The 18,870-nt window shown below is 46.9% G+C and overlaps 1 protein-coding gene across 18 annotated transcripts in view; it reads right to left on the bottom strand.

Moving 5' to 3' along the window:
- Positions 1-4,283: 4,283 nt before the first annotated feature.
- PXYLP1 (2-phosphoxylose phosphatase 1) overlaps positions 4,284-18,870 on the bottom strand; it is a 69,349-nt gene continuing 54,762 nt past the window's right edge. For all 18 annotated transcript variants that reach the window (XM_082711942.1, XM_082711948.1, XM_082711945.1 and 15 more), the window contains 2 exons: positions 11,178-11,317; positions 4,284-6,583 (listed from right to left, as the gene is read on the bottom strand). In XM_082711942.1, coding sequence (XP_082568068.1) covers positions 5,643-6,583; positions 11,178-11,317 — 1,081 coding nt within the window. In that variant the 3' untranslated portion in view covers positions 4,284-5,642. The remainder of the gene's footprint in view (positions 6,584-11,177; positions 11,318-18,870) is intronic.

Genomic DNA, 18,870 nt, shown 5'->3' with positions numbered 1-18,870 from the left:
AGAGGCAAAGAGAGAAGCAGGGTCCCCACTGAGCAAGGAGCCCAATGTGGGACTCGATCCCAGGATCCTGGGATCATGACTTAAGCCAAAGGCAGTGGCTTAACCAACTAAGCCACCCAGGTGTTCCTGCTAATTTGCTTTTATGAGGGTGGTGGAGTAAAGGGGCAGAGGAAGCGGTGGGCCAGGGGAGCTGGAAGGACTTTGTAGTCTGGGATGAGCCATGTTCCAGTCCTGGATCTGCCACCTCCTACTGACTGTGGGATCCTCCTCTGAGCCTCAGTCTCTTGACCTACACAGTGAAGATAAAAAATGCTTACACATCTTGTAAGACATAAAGTCTAGGTCAGTTGGATGCTTATTTAGCCCACTGTCCAGCCCCTGGTGTGTGTTCAGTAAATGGGAAATCTTGGTATAACAGCTCTCTGTAATCAGTTTTGGGCTGTTCAGGATCAAGTTTCTCCTACTGCTTCTTGTGTGCTTACTTAACTTCCACAATAAAATAAGCCCCTCAAAGGCAGTGATAGAAGAAATTTGTAATCAGTAGATACGTTATCCCTTTCAAGTAAATGACATGAGTTTTTCTGCCCTGACTCGCAGAGGTCTCAGGTCCTAGGATTTGCTTGCCCTCTGCTGCAAGTTGTTTCCCAGGAGCAGACTCAGATAGGGATGGGTGTGGGAAGTGTACCAGGGAATGTTCTTGGGGCCAACACTGTGGAGGAATGGAAGACAGCAGGGGAGGCAGAAGTGCACTGTGCTGACCCTGTGGGGAACACTGAAGTTGGGGTCGCCCTTCAGGGACCCCTGAATCCGGCCCTGGGCCGGACTGGAGACAGCAATGTGCCCAACAAAAGTACTTTCCTAGATTCTTTTGCAATGGAGGTGAGCCAAGGGACCCTCTCCTGGCCAGTAAGATGTAAACAGCAGTCTGGTTTCCTGATGAAATGGTAGGGCCACTGGAGAAAATGAAAGGCTTAGTTTGCTTAACTACTGTATTCGGGTTTCTGTTGCATGGAACCCCAGAGTCCTAAATAGTTCTGAGAGCCACTGTCAAGTCCTGCTTAGGAACATGGACAGTAGCTTGGAGTCCCACCCCCACGCACACTCGCTAGGCATGGGAAACCTTGGCTGAGTCACTCCCTCAGACTTAACCTGTCTCTCAGAATTGGGAATGGTGGTACTCCCTAAAACGTGTCTCATGTGACACCATGCAACCAGCCCGTCCCAGTGTGCCTGGATCTTGCTCGGTTTTAGCAAGGAGGATCCTGCATGCTGAAACACTGGTCAGTCCCAGGCAAACAGTTGGCCTCCCTATTAAAACACAGCCCCAGGGCGCCTGGGTGGCTCAGTGGGTTAAGCTGCTGCCTTCGGCTCGGGTCATGATCTCAGGGTCCTGGGTTCGAGTCCCGCATCGGGCTCTCTGCTCACCCTCTCTCTCTGGCTGCCTCTACGTCTACTTGTGATTTCTCTCTGTCATATAAATAAATAAAATCTTAAAAAAAAAAAACCCACACACAAAAAAACACAGCCCCAAACTACCCTATCTCCTTTACACATACCAGACTGGGTCCTGAAGGCTACAAATGATGTTTCATGCTATCTCCTAATGGCTGAATATAATATAGCATCACAGCCAAAATTAGTTTTACATTATATAAGTGGTTTTTTCTTAACAAAAACAGCAACCACAGATGGTCAAGGGCACCTTTGGAATAGTCTCCTGTTCATTTAGATTTAAATTTATAACAGTTGTAACCCCACTATGTTTTAGTACTACTTGATATTCATCAGCAAAGATGGTATCTTGTAGGGTTGTTGGGAAGATTAAATTAGTCTAAGAAAAGCCCCGATGGGTCACACAGCACACACATTTAAATTCACGGGGGTCATAGACGCTTGGGTTAGTTAGCCTCTAGGCTTTGAGTTTTCCTTTGGAAAAGTGACTTCATCCCCTGCCCCCCTCCCACCAACTTCAGCCTCTTTCCTCATTTGTATGAGGGGTAATAGAAACTTCTCCAGAGGGTTGTTAGGACTGATAAAGAAATGCTTGTGGGGCCCCTCAAGGGAAGCAAGGCGCCCACAGCAGTGCTGTTATTACTCAGTTATTCAGATGCCAGGCCTCAGGCTGCCCCCATGATGAGGGGCTCTGCAGCTCTGGGTGGAGCGAAGCTGACTCTCCAGGGCCATGCGCTGCTGCTCAAGGCCAGGCTCAGCTGGCAGATGGGCTGCAGAGGCCAGGAAAGCCTGAGCAGACTCTAGGCATTCAGTGGGTTCCTCTTAAGCAGAAGCTGTTATTACTCATGAGACGGTCACAGGACAGACAGTATACAGGGGTGCAAGCCCAGCATTTAGTCCAGTGGCCTTGGGCAATGGCGGCTAACTGGCGCCTGGGCCAGAATTCTGGCCACCGTCCAAGCCAGAACCGCACTGTAAACCCTGGCTGTTCTTGGCTTTCGACTTGCGGCTATGTTTAAACACACAGGGCTATACCCACACTAGCTGGGCTGCTGCATCAGTTCAGGCTTCCTGAAGATGGAAGCACGCATCCCTGCCTCTCCTGTCTCAGTCTAGGGGTCCTAGAGAGAGGAATCAGTCACATCTTTCCAAAGCCCAATTCTGCTGTGGCTTCAAAGACCCTCAAGCAGGCTTAATAGCAGTATAGAGTTCTTCAATTCTGTTTATAAGTGAAAGTGGAGAAATACTACTCTAGTATATTAATAATTATCTAGCAGTATTGAAAAAGGGTTAACTACTTTAACACATATAGCTGCTAGCTTCTGCTTGTTCTGTGTACCTCAAAAGCATGTGGCCCCATTTTAGTACCTTGGTTTTAAGTTTCAGTTTCACTCATTTTTAATGATATTTAAAGATTTATTTATTTGAGAGAAAGGGGGAGTCTTAAGCAGACTCCACTCTAAGCTCGGAGCCTGATGCCCAACTCAATTTCACATCTGCGTGGAAAATTTCTGGAGGAATATCTGTCAAACATCCCACAGTGTTGTCTCTGGAGGTGGGAATAGAAGAGAACTTCACTTTTGAAGTTGCTTTCAGTATAGTCTGATTGTTTTCCAGTGTGCATGTATTAATTTTAATCATAAAAACAAGACAGCTGAATGTGCACATGTGCATACCCACACCTGTCATGAACTAAGCCATCAAGACCACTGTCCAGAAACCAAGAACTGGATGCATTAATCTCAGCTCAGTGATCAGCGTTTGTTTATGGAGTGAGATGTCTTGGAACTTAATACTGAGGAAGATGTGTAAATGATGTGCACACCTGAGGTCTTGGGAGGCAAAACCTTTAGCTACGCTTTTAATATCCAACATATTTACCTTTACCAATAGCTGTTTCAAACGGATTCTTCTTCTTCTTTTTTTATTTTTTTAAGATTTATTTATTTGACAGACAGAGATCACAAGCAGGCAGAGAGACAGGCAGAGAGAGAAGGGGAAGCAGGCTCCCCGATGAGCTGAGAGCCCAATGTGGGGCTCGATCCCAGGACCCTGGGATCGTGACCTGAGCTGAGAGCAGAGGCTTTAACCCACTGAGTCACCCAGGTGCCCCCAAACTGATTCTTTTTAAAGATTTATTTGAGAGACGAGTGAGAGAGGGGTCCTCCTCCCACAAGAGCAGGGGGTGGGGTAGAGACAGAGGATGGTGGGGGTGGGGAGAGAGAATCTCAAGCAGATTCCCTGCTGAACCCAGGGCCTGAGAGTCTGATGTGCATGTCAGGGCTCCATCTCACAACTCTTGCGATCATGACCTGGACCAAAACCGAGAGGCAGATGCTTAACCGACTGAGCCACCCAAGTGCCCCTCAATCTGATTTTTAAAATATCTTCTGATCCATTTTTAGTTTTATATTTTCAAGCTGGGTTTAGTAGTTCTAATTCGGATATACTGTGAGTGGAAGCAAAAAACAACAATTTTAACTACTCAAGAGACAACACGTGATTTTCAGCAATAAAAGGAAGATTTAAGATAGATTTTAAACCACGCCAAGGCCGCTATCTGTGCACGGCCTCCCAGCCCACGGAGCCCGGATGCTGCTGTCAGAGCTGGAAGCCCTGGCCCTCCAGGCCCAGCACTGCTGTCCCTTTCCTCCATCTCTGGTGGGCCAGCATAGCCTAGCCTCCCTTTTCCACGCACACCGGGGAGTTCTTTAATTTAAACATTTTTACTTATACTTAATAAATAAATAAATAAGTTTCTACAATTTGGGAACTTACTTGAAGAGAACTAGAATGCCTTGTAGGTACAAACCATGACTTACATGTACGAGTATTCTTCAAAAATTTATTTATAGAAACAGACGTATCCAAAGGCAACATTAGACAAAAACAAAGAGGAAAGTGTGGAATGCCAAAGACACTTCAGAATCTCACTTGCACTTTACATTTCTTCACATGGAACTAGCACCATTTTAGTTCAGAAACCACAGATTTAATTACAATTGCTTCTAATATATAAAATATCTTAGAAAGATTATTTAGCTATCTATAACAAAGTTCTCCCAAAAGCTTATTTAAAAATCAATTAGAATTTACCATTTGAAACTGATGCAGATGGTTTAAAAATTGATCCAATTCTACAGCTTATCAAAGGGAATGAGCCATAATTAGTTTTATTGGAAGAAAGTGCTTGAATTCAGCTTCTAGCTTCCTTCTAACCACCAAGCAGGTATGGTAAATTGAATTTTACCTAGGACTAAGAGCACATCTAAAACCGGTCTTAGAAAATAGTTCCCTAGACTATAAAAATACTAAATAGAATACAAAAATTTCAGCCTATACAGCAAATAGACTACAGCAGACAGATATTTAAAACATACCTACCATAATCATCATGAACATCAAGTATTATTCTAATAATTTTTCTACGATTCATTCTGATTTGATGTTTATTTCCCCTCAAGTTTTGTTATCACACCAGCTACAGAGCAAATTCGGTGTTTCTCGCAGAAGTTCCTGGAGGCACCACTGAATAATTTTTTGCACTTAACTGGTTCTCAAAGTGCTGGAAGTGCAAATGTAGCAGAGCCTGTGTTTCTGAGATTAGGGGTCAGCAAACTCGGGCTGTGAATATAGCCACACTCGTTTGTTTCCATGCTGTCTATGGTTGCTTTCATGTCACATGACTGTATGTGGCCTCTGGGACCCCAGAGTCCATAGTCTTTACTATCTGGCTCTGTACGGGAAAAATGTACTAACCCCAATGTATAGATAAATCACTTCGGGAATGGTTTTGCTGAACAGGAACAAGGCAAAACCACCCCAGATGAAGAAAATTTTGGTTGAGGTTTGCTGGTTCCATCATATGCTACCCCTGCAGATTGAAATACTATACATATGGATTGGCAGTTCTAGGTATTGACATACCCTATGGCATCATGAGCAAACTCAGGCTACGACGGAAGTACCTTCCTCTTTCTATGAACTGGCCGTGGTGTACCAAGTAACCCACGAACCCAATTATAGCGATGTGCTTCCCATTCAACCCAATCATCCACGTGGCTCAAACATGATTTCTAGCCTTTATAAATCAATAGTCTTATACCCTTGACAATGGATAGATCTAGAAGTGGACCCTTCCCATCCTTCTGTATTGGCATAGATTCTATCAGCCCTGCACTCCCTCCCTTCTAGAATCCTTCCCTGTGACATGCGTCGTAATAATTAGTACTACCGCTACTCCCCAGGGCCACAAACATGTCCCGCTTGACAAAGCGGACTAAGTTTTCTAGGGGGCACATGGGCTTGGAGGAATGCTTGTGGTGGTCCTGGCAAAAAGAGGTATGGAATGTGACATCGACACCATTATAAAGAATCCGGACAGAATGCTCACTTGGCTTTTCTCGGTCTTGCCAGAGCTCCAAGATCAACCTAGCTGCAAACCTTGGGAATCTGGCTTCCATCAGGCCCAAGGCGCTAAGAACCGGTGACAGAGTGACATCATGAGCAGAGTAGAGGGCAAAGACCTCCTCTCTCCTGCCCTCCGTGGCACGCTGCATCCGGTTGACAGTCTGGTTCAGGATGGGGTGGGCGCCCAGGAGCGCGTAGCCCAAATAGAGCTTCTTCTCCCGCCTCTCTCTCTCATCCTCTATCTGATGCGTCTTGATCACCTTGAAGTGCTCCATGTCAATACAGCCGTTCCTCGTGCATGGGAAGCTGACGTTGTGGCAGAAGCGGCAGAGCATGGAGTCTATGGGGTTGGCAGCGCGAAGTTGCTTGGTGGGGACGTCCACAATCCTGGCCATGTCCTCGTAGGTCCTCTCCAGCTGGCTGTTTTTCAGACGTAAGAGGTATTGCCGACGCTGCTCCTTTTCCAGGTACTGGTTTCTCATGGGGCAATAGCAATTTCCGGAGCAGAACAGAGCGCTTGGCTGATGCCTGAAATGAATCTTCTTCCAGTCAAAATCTGGGAGAAAGCCATAAAGCAAGGCCAGCCCACTTTGTAGGGTCCGGCTTTTCCCAGTGGTCTCCAAGTAGAGGTGGTCTGTGGACCAGTCACTCGGCAGGAGTTTGTGTTTCTTTAGATAGATGTCCCTCAGCAGCTGGCCATTCTGCAAATGCTGCACAACTCCTGAAACACAGGGACACAAACTGTCCTCACTACCAGCTCAGCAGAAGGAGCAGCAAAGGGAGACGGAGTCAGAGGCCCACTCTGCAGTGCTTTCCATTGTGCATGGGAATATAATCAAAACCAGCATGTGGAAGCTACAGGAATGGGTTTGTGTGAACTCCTGAGGGGAGCCCCTTGGCATTATCCAGGAAGGGATGAGCAGAGGGGAGCACCAGGACCATCTGCTCAATCCCTCCCTTCCCTGGGAGGAGGCATTGTGACCGGGGTGGGGTGGGGGGCTCAGACGGCAGCTGTCGAGCCTCCTGGCAGATGTCAAGGCTATAACTGGCATGGGCTTAAGAAGAGCTTTCTTCCTCCTCCTCAGGGACACAGTATTCGTTAGTGTGCAGGGAGGGCCCACGAAAATCAGACAGGTAAAGAGAAAAAGGTGCTGCTGGCTGCTTAGACCTCTCACTGTTGGGGGGTTCTCTCCTTTGCCTCATTCTTCCTACTCTCCCAAGTGAAGGCTTGCTGCTAACCTTCTAGGTACATTCTGCCTAAGCCTCCTGGGGCATTACCTGCACATCAAGGACATTCTGTCTGTGGAGATATGGAATGTTCTTTCAGACCCTTGGATAGAGTATTTGGGAAAAACAAGGGGCAGAATAGTACATTTATTATACTCCTTTTAAATAAAAATGAGGAAAAAATAAGAATGTGTATTTGCAGTTGTTTGTGTTTTACATAAAGAAAATTTGGAAGGATGCATACGAAACCAGTATTACCTGGGGAGATAGGGGTACAGAAATGGCAAATAGAACATGGATAGGAACAAGAATTTTAAATTTACCTGCCAACTAAAAGTTTAAAAAGTTTTAGTCTTGAACTACCCCAGTACGGTAACAAATTATCTTGGAAAAAAACAAAAACCAAAAAACAAAGAAAAGAAGAGCCTTATCTTCAAGTAGAAGACAATCCCAGATGAAAGCAAACCTGCTCTCCAGGCAGCAGGATGTAGGGGGATGGAATCCCAGTAACAGATCTGCATTCTCTGAGGGTCAACCACACGCAGTCCCCCACCCCGACCAGGTCATGACCAATGTTGCTTATTCAGATGCCCAAACTGTGTGAAAACCTGAGACAACTTGAGGCGGAGATGTGTGAGACACAAGGCAAGGCACTGGCCCAGGAAGGGGAACAGCTCAGGAAAACATTACCAAGGACGTCTGCATCCCATTCTGAAGGAAGTATATTGAGCACAGAATTCCCTGAGAGATCTGGGCTGACACAGGTCTTAACGCATTTCCAAAAATGGTTTGCAAAAAGAGACAAAACATGATGACAAACATTAAGAATCTGTGTCTGGCCACGGTTGGCCTCTGGGCCCGCCTTATATCTCCAGGTTGTGTATCTTAGGTTTGAGTGCTTCCCATGTTCAGACCTTTTTCCATTCAACCTCATAAAAACCCAATAAAGTAGGCGTATTATTATTTCCATTTTCTTTATTTTACAGCCAAGGAAACCGAGGCCCTGAGCCAATCACTGTTAAGAGGTCGCAGAGCTGGCACTCAGCCCCATGTGGGCCCAACTTTGCCCTCCTAGTCCCTGCTCGTAGCACCTTCTCCCCTGTCTTTTCAGGCAGAAATACGAAGTTCTAGCAACTTAGAGCCTCTTAATGTCTCCAAACCCAGCCTGCATCTTTATGACCTTGGCATTTCTCAGCCTAGAGAAATCCTCACCCGGTGCCTGGCTCCAATATGGCCCACTCTGTAGCCTTCCTTCTTCCTCCCCCAGGTCAGACCAAGAATTCCTTCCTGTTCCTGTTCCACGGGCTCTCCAGGACTTGGGCTGCAATTGTCCAGCCCAGCACATGCTAGCACCGTGCCAGGCACTTGACACATGCTAATCTCACTCACCACCGGCCCTGGGGGGAGAGGGCATCTGCAGCCTGTCCCATAGGCCCCTTCTACTCCACAGCCTGGGTTTCTTCCGCAGGCCTGCAGTAGCACGGTGAGTCGCCTCCGCCTCCATGCCCGCTGTTCCATAGCAGCTGCGTGCGGGCTCCTTTAGGACAAGGTGGGGAGCATCTGTTCATCCAGCCGCTCCCCACCCCTCTACACTCAGCAGCTGCCAAAGCATCTTGAATAAGAGTAGGCACTAATGATCAGGCCTCCATAGTTACTGTGGGGCACCAAAAGTGTTTGAGTTATAAATGGTTATTCTAACAGCTATGCATTTTTAATGAAATTTAAAATAGAAGATAAAAGTGAGCATTAAAAGAGAATTAGGGTACAGGAGCAAACAGTACCGTGAAAATGATTTCTTGATTTAGAAAACAATGTAGACAATAGAATGACTGAGAAGAAAGGTAGGAATGAATGAGTGTCTCTAAATGTGTGAGGGCCAGCTCCCCCCAACTCTTCTCGGGGAACAGCCCCTGGATTGAGAGGCTGGGTAGGCCCCCACTGCTCAGTGCACAGTGACCTCTGAGTCAGCTGATGGACACTGACCCCTGAAGGACCCTGTCAGATTTTCTTTCTCTTACTGTCTCTTAAGAATTTGGACTTGCTGTTCATCTCTAGGTGAGGCTAGGATGGTCCCTCTGTAGAGAGACACAAAGCAAAACTACAGGGCTGGGACAGACAGATTTCTTATTCCTGGTTCCAGTCTCTGGAGGCCTGGTCATCTTCTTGCCTTCAGACTCTGGAGTCACCCTGAATCCATATAATAAATGTCCATCTTTTGCTGGAGTTGGTTTCTGTCACTTGCCACCAGAGGGTCTAACCAGTGGTTCTCAACAAGCGTGGCTCTGCTGTCAGGGAGGATTTGGGGTTGAGTTGTCACAATGATACAGGGAGGAACATTCCGGACACCTACTGGGTGGGGGCCACGGAGCTAGACAGTCTCCCCAAAGAACTGTTTTCTGACCCACATAGCTTTTGACGGTACTACAAGATATTACCACATGTGAAAAACCTGTTTAAATACTTTAGCCTAGAACCTGCGTCATAAATACAAAATCATTTTTACACATCATTAATTTCCACTGATTTTTTTTCCAGAAATACAAGAAAAATTAAGGGACATCTGTATTTTATTTTGATCAGAACTTGTCAAAAAAATCATGTCCCCAAAATGGTATTAGAGTCCCCAGTATAATATCCCTTGGTCTGCATTTCTAATAGTCACAGTTGCCAATCTTCATTTAAGCATAAACAACCGACTGTCATTTTGTTTCCTAGTGAGAGTGTGCTCAAACTTCTATACTGAGACATATAGCATTGTATAATAAATTCGTTTCCTTTTGTTTCTCCTTTATATTATAGTTAGGGTACTTGATATAACTGCTCTTCTTTACAATTTTCTAACTAGAAAGGTTCTAATTATATTTGAATTTCACTTCAGGAGAGTTAAGGGAGCACCACAAGATACTTGTTACAGAACGGGGGTGGTTGGTCTGGTTGGATGCGGACTCCTGTTTTAAACTACTGCAGACCTTGAGCACATGGAACTGATAATCAAAAACTTTTGACAAAACTCCTATTCAAGGCTAGTCTTCCAGAGTCTTCAGTTCAGCCCACTCTGTCACCATATTCTCCCCAATAATAATGGCTTCTAAAACATGGCAAAACTCTGCAGGGCCAACTACAGGACACAGACCTCCCTTCCATCAGAGCTGAGGTCCCACGGTACTGGTGGGACGAGGAAACAACATGGCCAACAGGTCCTTCCGATTCTCCCAAAAAGGCTGGTGACCACACAAAGGTCCTTTGAGGTCCCAGACTGAAGTAGGAAGAAGCTAGGACCTACTGGGTCCTACGACCAGGTCCTAGGTCCTAGGACATACTAGGACCCTAGCTAGGACCCCTAGTTCCTTCTCTCCCTAACGGAGGTAGCCCCACGGTTAACTTGCCAACCTGCCCTGACAGGGAACTGGCTATGTGAGGGTACGAGCAGGGTTGCAGAGGGAAAGCTGGGCTTCTGGGAGGGACACACTCAGTCCAACTCTGTGCTCACTAGGGATCTGCCCCACGCGTTTGCTTCTGAGATCTCGCACATGAAAACTTATCAGGTCATTTTCTTTGGAGTTTCTAAGAACATGGGATTGGTTATATCAATTATAGTCCAGCAATAGTGGGATAATTAATATGTAGGTCCCAGAAATGATGCTGTTAACCAATGTTTATCAATAGGGAAAGATGATCACAATGTACTGTTCACTGAAAAAGTGGGTTATCAAAGAGTGTGCTTAGTAAGATACTACTGTGTGTGCATGTGTGCACACATATAAATGAAAAAGGATGACTAATTTCTTCAGTGGATTGGGATTATGGGTACTTTAAACTCTTTTTCCTTTTGTTCAACTGTCTTTCCTAATTTCTCTTCCATGGCCATATACTGCTCTTGCACTAAGAAAAAGGGTTATTTTTAATTTTTAGAAATTGGAGGTTTACTTAGATACCTTGGTGGACTCAGGCGCCGGACTCTTGCCTGAGGTACCAGTCCTCAGTTGTCCCTGTGAGCCCACAGTGCCTTGCCCAGGAGCATTCACTCCAATGTATGCCACACGGAGGAGGGTGCAGGAGACGGGGTGAGCCGAGGCTGTCACACATACCTGTCTGAGTGAGCTCTCCCATCTCACAAAGTGGATGATTGGGGTAAAGAGGCAGGGAGTGTAAGGGGCTTTCAAAAGAGGCTCCAGATCCTTTCAACATGTGACTAACGAAAGCTTCCAGTTTCGGGTGATAGGGTTTCCTAAAGAGAGAACACAGAGAATCATTGGTCACTATGCTTCCAAACAGCCCACACGAGTTTCCACTTCAGCCAGCAGAAACCTTGCTCATCCATAATAACAGGTCCTGGCTCAGTCACTTTGATTTTTTTTTTTTAAGATTTTATTTATTTATTTTGAGAAAGAGCATGCACAGGAGCAGGGGGAGGGACAGAGGGAGAGGAAGGAGAGCAGCAGATCCCCTGCTGAGCAGAGCCTGCCAGGCCAGAGCCACAAGGCTGGATCTCAGGACACTGAGGTCATGACCTCAGCCAAAATTAAGAGTCTGAAGCTTAGAGCACACAAGCTGGGGGAGTGGCAGACAGAAGGAAAGGGAGAAGCAGGCTTCCCGATGAGCAGGGAGCCTGATGTGGGGCTTGATCCTGGGGCTATGACCTGAGCCGAAGGCAGACACTTAACCAATTGAGCCACTCAGGAGCCCTTGGCTCAATAATTTTTAAATTCCAGTATCAATACTGCCTGACCCCTGACATTCCATAGGACTAACATGGGCCTCCAACCTCTGCTGCAGCATCCATCATCCTGGGTGCTGGGGGAATCAGCTTTGCCCTCCACCTCCCACATCCCCAGCCTGCACTCCTCCTGTTTTTCCGTCCCTCGGGAGGCCACCCACTGCCCCCAGACAATCACGCCCAGGCCGGGAGTCCTCCTTGATTTCTCCCTCCCCTGCTCCCACGCATGCCATCTGCCACCCAATCCTGCAGCTGTGTCCTCCTGGGGCTTCTCTGCCCCTCTCTCCGGCACCCCTGCAGCCACTGCCCGGGTTCTGGCACAGGCAGCTTTTGTCTGGAAGCCATGGGCTCCTTTCTGGCCTACCTGTGGCCTAATCTTGCCTTCTCCACAGCCTGAGCTCTACCTAAAAGCCAGGCCGGCTCTCCCTGCTCCTGTGCACCGCCCCCTGCCCCCAGGACCAGTGCGTGGCCTAGTACTCTGTCCTGGTCCCACCTCACTTTGAGAGTAGGGCCCCCCACCCTCTCCATTCTAATGTTGGGCTCTGGTCCCACATAACCAAGTGCCTTCCGTCCCCCCAACACACCTTTTTCTTTATTATGTCTGAGACTTTCCCCATGCTGCCCCTTCCTCCTAGCAAACCTACCTCAGACTTCACCCTCAGGAATTTTTAACTCCCTCTGAGAAATCTCCTTTGAAGAGAACTAGCCGACTATGAACCAAGATCTCTACAGCTCTCTACAGTTCACTCTGCTTTTTGCACATACAGTATCTCTTTTTATGTGGGATGGTAACAGAGATGTAACAAAGTTGTAAAAAAAATCTTTTTTTTTAATAATACCTGACTTATATTTCTGCCATGAAGTACCTGGGGTAAATCAAGATTTAATTTATCTTTCTGGTTGCTAATATACACTTTCCCTGAATAATGAAATGACCTGTAAATACATACACATTTTCTCCAAATAATGAGATAACCTATGAATATACACACCTTTTCTTTGGATAATGAAATGGCCTATGATGAATGTATACACATTTTCCAGCTGAACGGAAGTGAGCAGATAAGACGAGTTCCCAGGTAAGCTAAATCAGCATGAAAAGAAGCTAGGACTAACTGTTCTAACGGCAGACCTCTCCTGCTTGAAAGCCTGGTTAACTCTGGCTGCTAAAATGCTCTGCTTTCCAAAACATAATGCTAAAAAAGAGCCCAGCTTTAAAAAAATGTTTTAAAATTAGAGAATGCTTACCCTGACACAGTGTAGTCTAATCATCCTGGATTGCTGCAGGGTATTGTGTCTCTCCATAAAAACAGAGGGTCTGTTATTATTCCTGGGGCTAAATCACATAAATATTTGCAAACTGGGGAATAAGAGTTCCAGACTGACAATGAGGCTGCCAATATGAATCCACGTTAACAAAGCTATCTATCAACAGGAGTCAAATGTTCTGCTCGAGGCCATTATTTCAGGTTGGTGATTTTTGAGGCTCTGAGAAGGCTTTGCTGCCAATTTCAGGAATGAAATTTCACTACAGGAAGTGTTTGCTGAGCTATTCCAGCTTTTCAGGGCATCTGACTGCTTAATGATATGCTAACATCTAACTGTATATATGACAATTTGGTTTTGGTCTGGAAAGATGGTGATTCATGGAAGAAAAACTTCACTTACAGGAGAGAGCAAATGGCCGGATCTTTTTAACAAGAAGAGGAAGAGGTAACCTGAGTCCCTAGGCCTGTCCTGGATCAAAATGACCAGGTCCTACCTGCCGAGTCCTCAGCTCCACCCCCCAGCCAAGAGGGTACGGGGCACAAGGCAGATAATCCAAAAACACGTGTGAATGAATTCGACTGGGAAGTACCCCATCCTAAGATGTTTCATGAAAAGGCCAAGCTTCCCATAGCAGTGAATATGGGAAGGTCCTATCCTGGTTTATTAGAATATTCATAATTCGATGGAAATATGAGCAAAACTGCTAATTGTGACAAAGACTCTCTTTGAGTAAACTATAGTTAGGCTCCTCTGAACCCTCTTTCCAACTAGGCTTCAACCTTTGGACTTTCATATTCTTTGGATTTGTGCACTCGGTTTTAGCAAAAATCCTGCTAAGTCGGAGTTAGCCAGAATCTCCCACTCTTGGTATCTGATCAACTTCCTCATCTAAAAAAAAAAAATTCCTCATCCCCCAGGTGGTATGTGCTCACCCCAGCCTGCCTTTAGCAATCTCCTCACCCTTGAGGTCTCCTCTCCGTCATTTTCCATGCACTGACCTCCACCCTGCTCCTTGGCTATAAATTCCCACTGCCCATGTTGTATTTGGAATTGAGCCCAGTTCTACATGCAGATCTCTTTTCCCCTACTGCTTTAGTTCCTGAATACAATCTATTTTGACTGCTACTAACTACTGTCCAGCTCTGGCTTTTCTTTAACAGTTGTATGCTAAAATCTGTTCTCCTCTGGGGCACCCGGGTGGTTCAGTTGGTTAAGCATGTGACCCTTGATTTCGGCTCAGGTCATGATCTCAGGGCCCTGAGATGGAGCCCCATGTTGGGCTGCATGCTCAGTGGGGAATCTGCTGGAGATTCTCTTCCTCTCCCCTCTGCCCCCCTCCACTTGTGCGTGCTTTCCCTCTCTTTCAAATAAATAAATCTTAAAAAAAGAATCTATTCTCTTCTTGGGAAATGGGTTAGATCCCATTTCTGAGGCCCTACATGGTATTCACTAATAGAATGGAAGGATGTATCCCTCTACTGGGTTTAGGATTTCAGGTCTTGGGGTGCCCCATGCATTCTTTTCCCTCCCAGTGCCTCCTAGGTACACATAGCAGCAATTAGGTTCAGTCATGTAGACATCCCTAGGGCATGACGGAAGCCATGACCTGGAAGGGACCTGGGGACCAAAATGACCAAGTGGAGCCACTTCATATAACCTGGATCACTCATCTCAGACCCTCACACAAGGCAAAGATAAACTTTGTTATTTGAGGCAATGTGTTCTTCAGTCTCTTTGTTACCAAAGGCTAGCCTTAGTCTGACTAACACAGATGATCATGTCTGTCATGATGAATTTTTTTTTCCAGGAAAAACTCATGTCATTGCAGACTCATTGGAAATCTACTTGCCTACTGAAAATTGAAAGAATTAAAGGTGCTACTATCTTAAGGCTTCATACAATTCACTTCCAGAGTTTTTATTTACATTTTTGTACACATCATTTACATCCCTCCGTGCCACGAAGCTTGACACAGAACCCCGGGGCTTATCTATACAGCCATGAGAAAATTTACTGTGCTTTAGCTATAACCGGAGCAATTACTGAGTCCTGCCAGAACATTAAAACAGAGAAGAGGTATAATACCAGTGATACTCTTTATCAGAAGACATAATTCAAAAAAGCTTACATGGCTGCAAACTGGAATGAGTTCATACCATAGATTTTTAGAATTTATGTGAAAGAATTTATATTATTAATGAAATGAAATTCTGAAAAAATCAGCTCAATAGACCTTTCTTGGTCGTTGGCTTTCTGGACCTCTGTGCATTACCTGAGATTAACTGCCCCTCATCCTTTCTTCAAACTTTTTCCTTTCTTAACTCTCCTAACATCGCCTCCTGTTTGCAAAGTCACCGTGTCTCCTCCTGGGATCCTCCTTTCTCTCTGTGCTACGTTCTAGGTTGGTGCTTGCCAGGACCCTGTTTTAGCCTTCCCTTGCTCCATAGGCTCTGATACCAGTCACCCATGGCATAAGTGTGACCTCTCAAATGAACCCCTATCTCCCAGCAGGACAATGTACCTGAGATCAGGACCTGAGCCAAAGGCAGAGGCTTAAACCACTGAACCACCCATGTGCCCAGGAACAGCCTCTCTTGTATGAATCTTTAGCCTCCTGCTCTCCCACTTCCTCCTCCCATCTGGTTACATACTGCCTTACTGTTCTCATACTGAGCAGCTCTTCCAGCCCCAGGCTCTTTGCACTTGCCGTTCCCGCTTTCTGGAACACTCTTCTGCCAGATCTGTACAGGGCAGCATCCTTCTTTTTTTTTTTTTTTTTTTAAAGATTTTATTTATTTGACAGGAGAGAGAGGGATCACAAGTAGGCAGAAAGGCAGGCAGAGAGAGGGGAGGAAGCAGGCTCCCCACTGACCAGAGAGCCTGACGTGGGGCTCGATCCCAGGACCCTGAGATCATGACCTGAGCTGAAGGCAGAGGCTTAACCCACTGAGCCACCCAGGCACCCCCAGGCTCCTTCATTTTATTTAGGTGCCGGCCCACATCCCATCTCCTGGTACGTGGACCCATGACATGTCACAATACCTGATGTATAACAGGTGTTTGAAAATAAAATGTATTGAATAAATACAGACTGAAGTGAATATTCTTTTCTTCCTTGGATGTAGAAAAGAGTATCTAATTCATATCCGTGAATGCAAATTTTATTTTTTACATTTAATAAACATGGTATATCTATGACTAATAACCTTACTGCTGGCTAAACGCCGTTCTAGGAAAACTTTGTCATGAGGCACAGGGCATTCAAAGTTTTTCCACTGCAAAGACTCGGGAGAGTCACAGAACGTGTCACCATGAAGGGAAACACCAGGGCCACCAACCTGCATGGACATCAGCTCCTACGTTCTCAGCTCACTGAAACCCTGGCCTGCTGGCTCAGATACCCCCTCACTAGATTAGTGCAGCAGGCATACTCTAGGATCCATGGCCTTTCAGAGGTCATAAAAATTAATGATTAGTGAAGCTGAACTAGTTCTTGGGAAGGCAGCAGGCGCAGCCAGTGACCAAGACCCCACAGTCCCAGGGGATTCAGGAGCCCAAAGTGGCGCCACGTCCTGGGAGTCCTGCTCACTCTAAGTGTGCATTTATAAGGACAAGTCAACTTTATGCTTTTAAAAATGGACTAAAGGACAGTAATTAAACAAGCATACTCTTTCCTCTTTCCACCGATGTCTTCAAGCAGCTCTTAAAGACACAGAATGTGCAGTAAAATAGAAGTAGGTCAAAAGATCAAGGCCAGGGAAAATGAAGGCAGAGGTAGCCAGAGCAGCTGATCCCCCCCAGGAACTGTCTCTCTCCACTGGGAACTCCAAAAATGGCCATGTCAGGGGATCCTGCCATGGCTGTGACGGAATGAGGGGCCCTGGGACCTGGCCTCATGACCGCGACCTTGCAGGGGAGGAAGGAGGCCGGGCCCAGCAAGCCTGCAGGCCACTGTAGGAAATGAAACACCATCATGGTTCCACCTCTCAGTATGACCAGCTCAGTGCTTCAGTCCTTCCCCTTGGTTAGACTTCACAAGGCTGTGATCAGGGTTGGACCACTTTCCCCACATTCCAGGACAGAGTACTGAGGCTCACAAAGGTGAAGGGATTTGCCCTCTATCAGAAATGTTACAAGGGCCTCAGAGGGTTCCACAGCAGAGGCTGAAATCTATCATGAGGCACCTGATTGGTCATTTTGACTCATGATTTTCACGAAGGTCCTGAATTCACTCGGCAACCAAGCTAGCCCAACAACTATTTCATGCCAGGCTTGGGCAGGGTACCATTGATAAAGGAGCAAAACGCAATGCTCTCGAGGAGCCTCGTGGTGTGGGAAGGGCTGAAGCGATCATGCTAGAAGACACACTGCAAAGAACGGAAGTGCACAGGGGAGGCCCTGCATGCTGGTGGGCAGCCTTCCCAATGGGCGCCTTCTCTAGGAACAGCTAGGGTAACCTCCAGAGCCTGGAGGTGCTCAGGGACACGACTGGTCTGAGGAGAGACCCCCGGTCGGAACCAAGCCACTGGAATTCTCACATCTGGGAATGGGAAGCCCAGTGAGAGAAAGGGGAGAGAAGCCACGAGTTGCCAGGTACTGTCCACAGAGTCCTTGAGTCTCCCCCAAATCTGGCCAACCAAGAGGCCTTTTGGCCTATCCATTCCTGGGCAATTCAAAGAGCAGACCCATGGTCTGTGCTGGTGGAGCAAAGCCACTTCTCTGAGCTGCCTTCCCTGCACCCCACCCCATGTCCTCCTGCCATCCCGGACACTCCAGACCATCCCCCGATCCAGCCACCAGAGGATGAATCCCCAGCGCAGCAAGGAGCCTCTATCCTTGCTCTAATTCTAAGGCCAGTTCAGGACTGGTCATTAAATATTTTGTTCTGAGACCCTTGCTGTAATCCCCCTTATTAGTGGCAGTGCCTGATACAACCAGAGAAGCCATCCTCACACACCAGGAGAGGTTCCCCGAGGCGGCAGTATCTCAGGGGAGCGTCTGAGGAGCTGTAGGAGTGGGTCACGTGGGGATGGGGTGAGCAAGCTAAACAGCAGGGGCAAAGGCCTGAAGGAGTAGGCGGCTGGCGAGAGGGGCCAGAGCAGGAGTAGAAGGTCCCAGCAGGAAGGCAGGCACAGAAGGCTAGAGGTCAGAGGAAGAAAGCCAGTGGCTGTGTGGCCTTCGACCCAGAGGCTTTTCTGACTCATGGGACATTGGGACATGTACCCAGGTTTCCTAAACATAGAAAGGACACAAGTACCCAGACTGCAAGCTCTGTGGCCTCCAGCAGGAAAGGAGCACAGGAAAGCCTACAGTCAGACGCTAGTTCAGGATGTGTTTCTATTCAAGGGTTCACTTTCTCTTCTCCATAATCCTGGATGGTGAGAAGCCTAGAGATGCTAAGAGTCACTCTGAGACCCCTTCCCTGGGGTTCACACCACCATCCACTAGAAGGAACAGGGCCTTGGCAACAGGAAGGCAACCCACGGTTCCCCCAGACTGGCCCTGCGCGGGGCAGGCTGGCATCCAGAAACATCCCATCTGCATGACATCTTCCTCACTGAGCACTCCCCTCCGTCTCCTCCGCTCATTCAGTCTGCCCTGTGAGGGGTGTTAGGTGCCCCCGGACACGGCGCTGAGGCTTGGCCCATCATTTCAGTGCCAACCCTGCCTCTCGTTTTAGAACCGTACCTTTTCCATATGCAATCTGTTGGATTATTTTTCATCCTAAGGGCTCTCAACCAAGGATGTTCTATTCCTATCCCCATGAAAAATGAAAAGGTGGAATTCCATGTGTA

The sequence above is a fragment of the Mustela nivalis genome (genome assembly GCF_964662115.1).
Source record: "Mustela nivalis genome assembly, chromosome: 1".
NCBI lineage: Eukaryota > Metazoa > Chordata > Mammalia > Carnivora > Mustelidae > Mustela > Mustela nivalis.
Note: the sequence above shows the minus strand (reverse complement) of the source record. Positions and strands in the feature narration are given on the sequence as shown.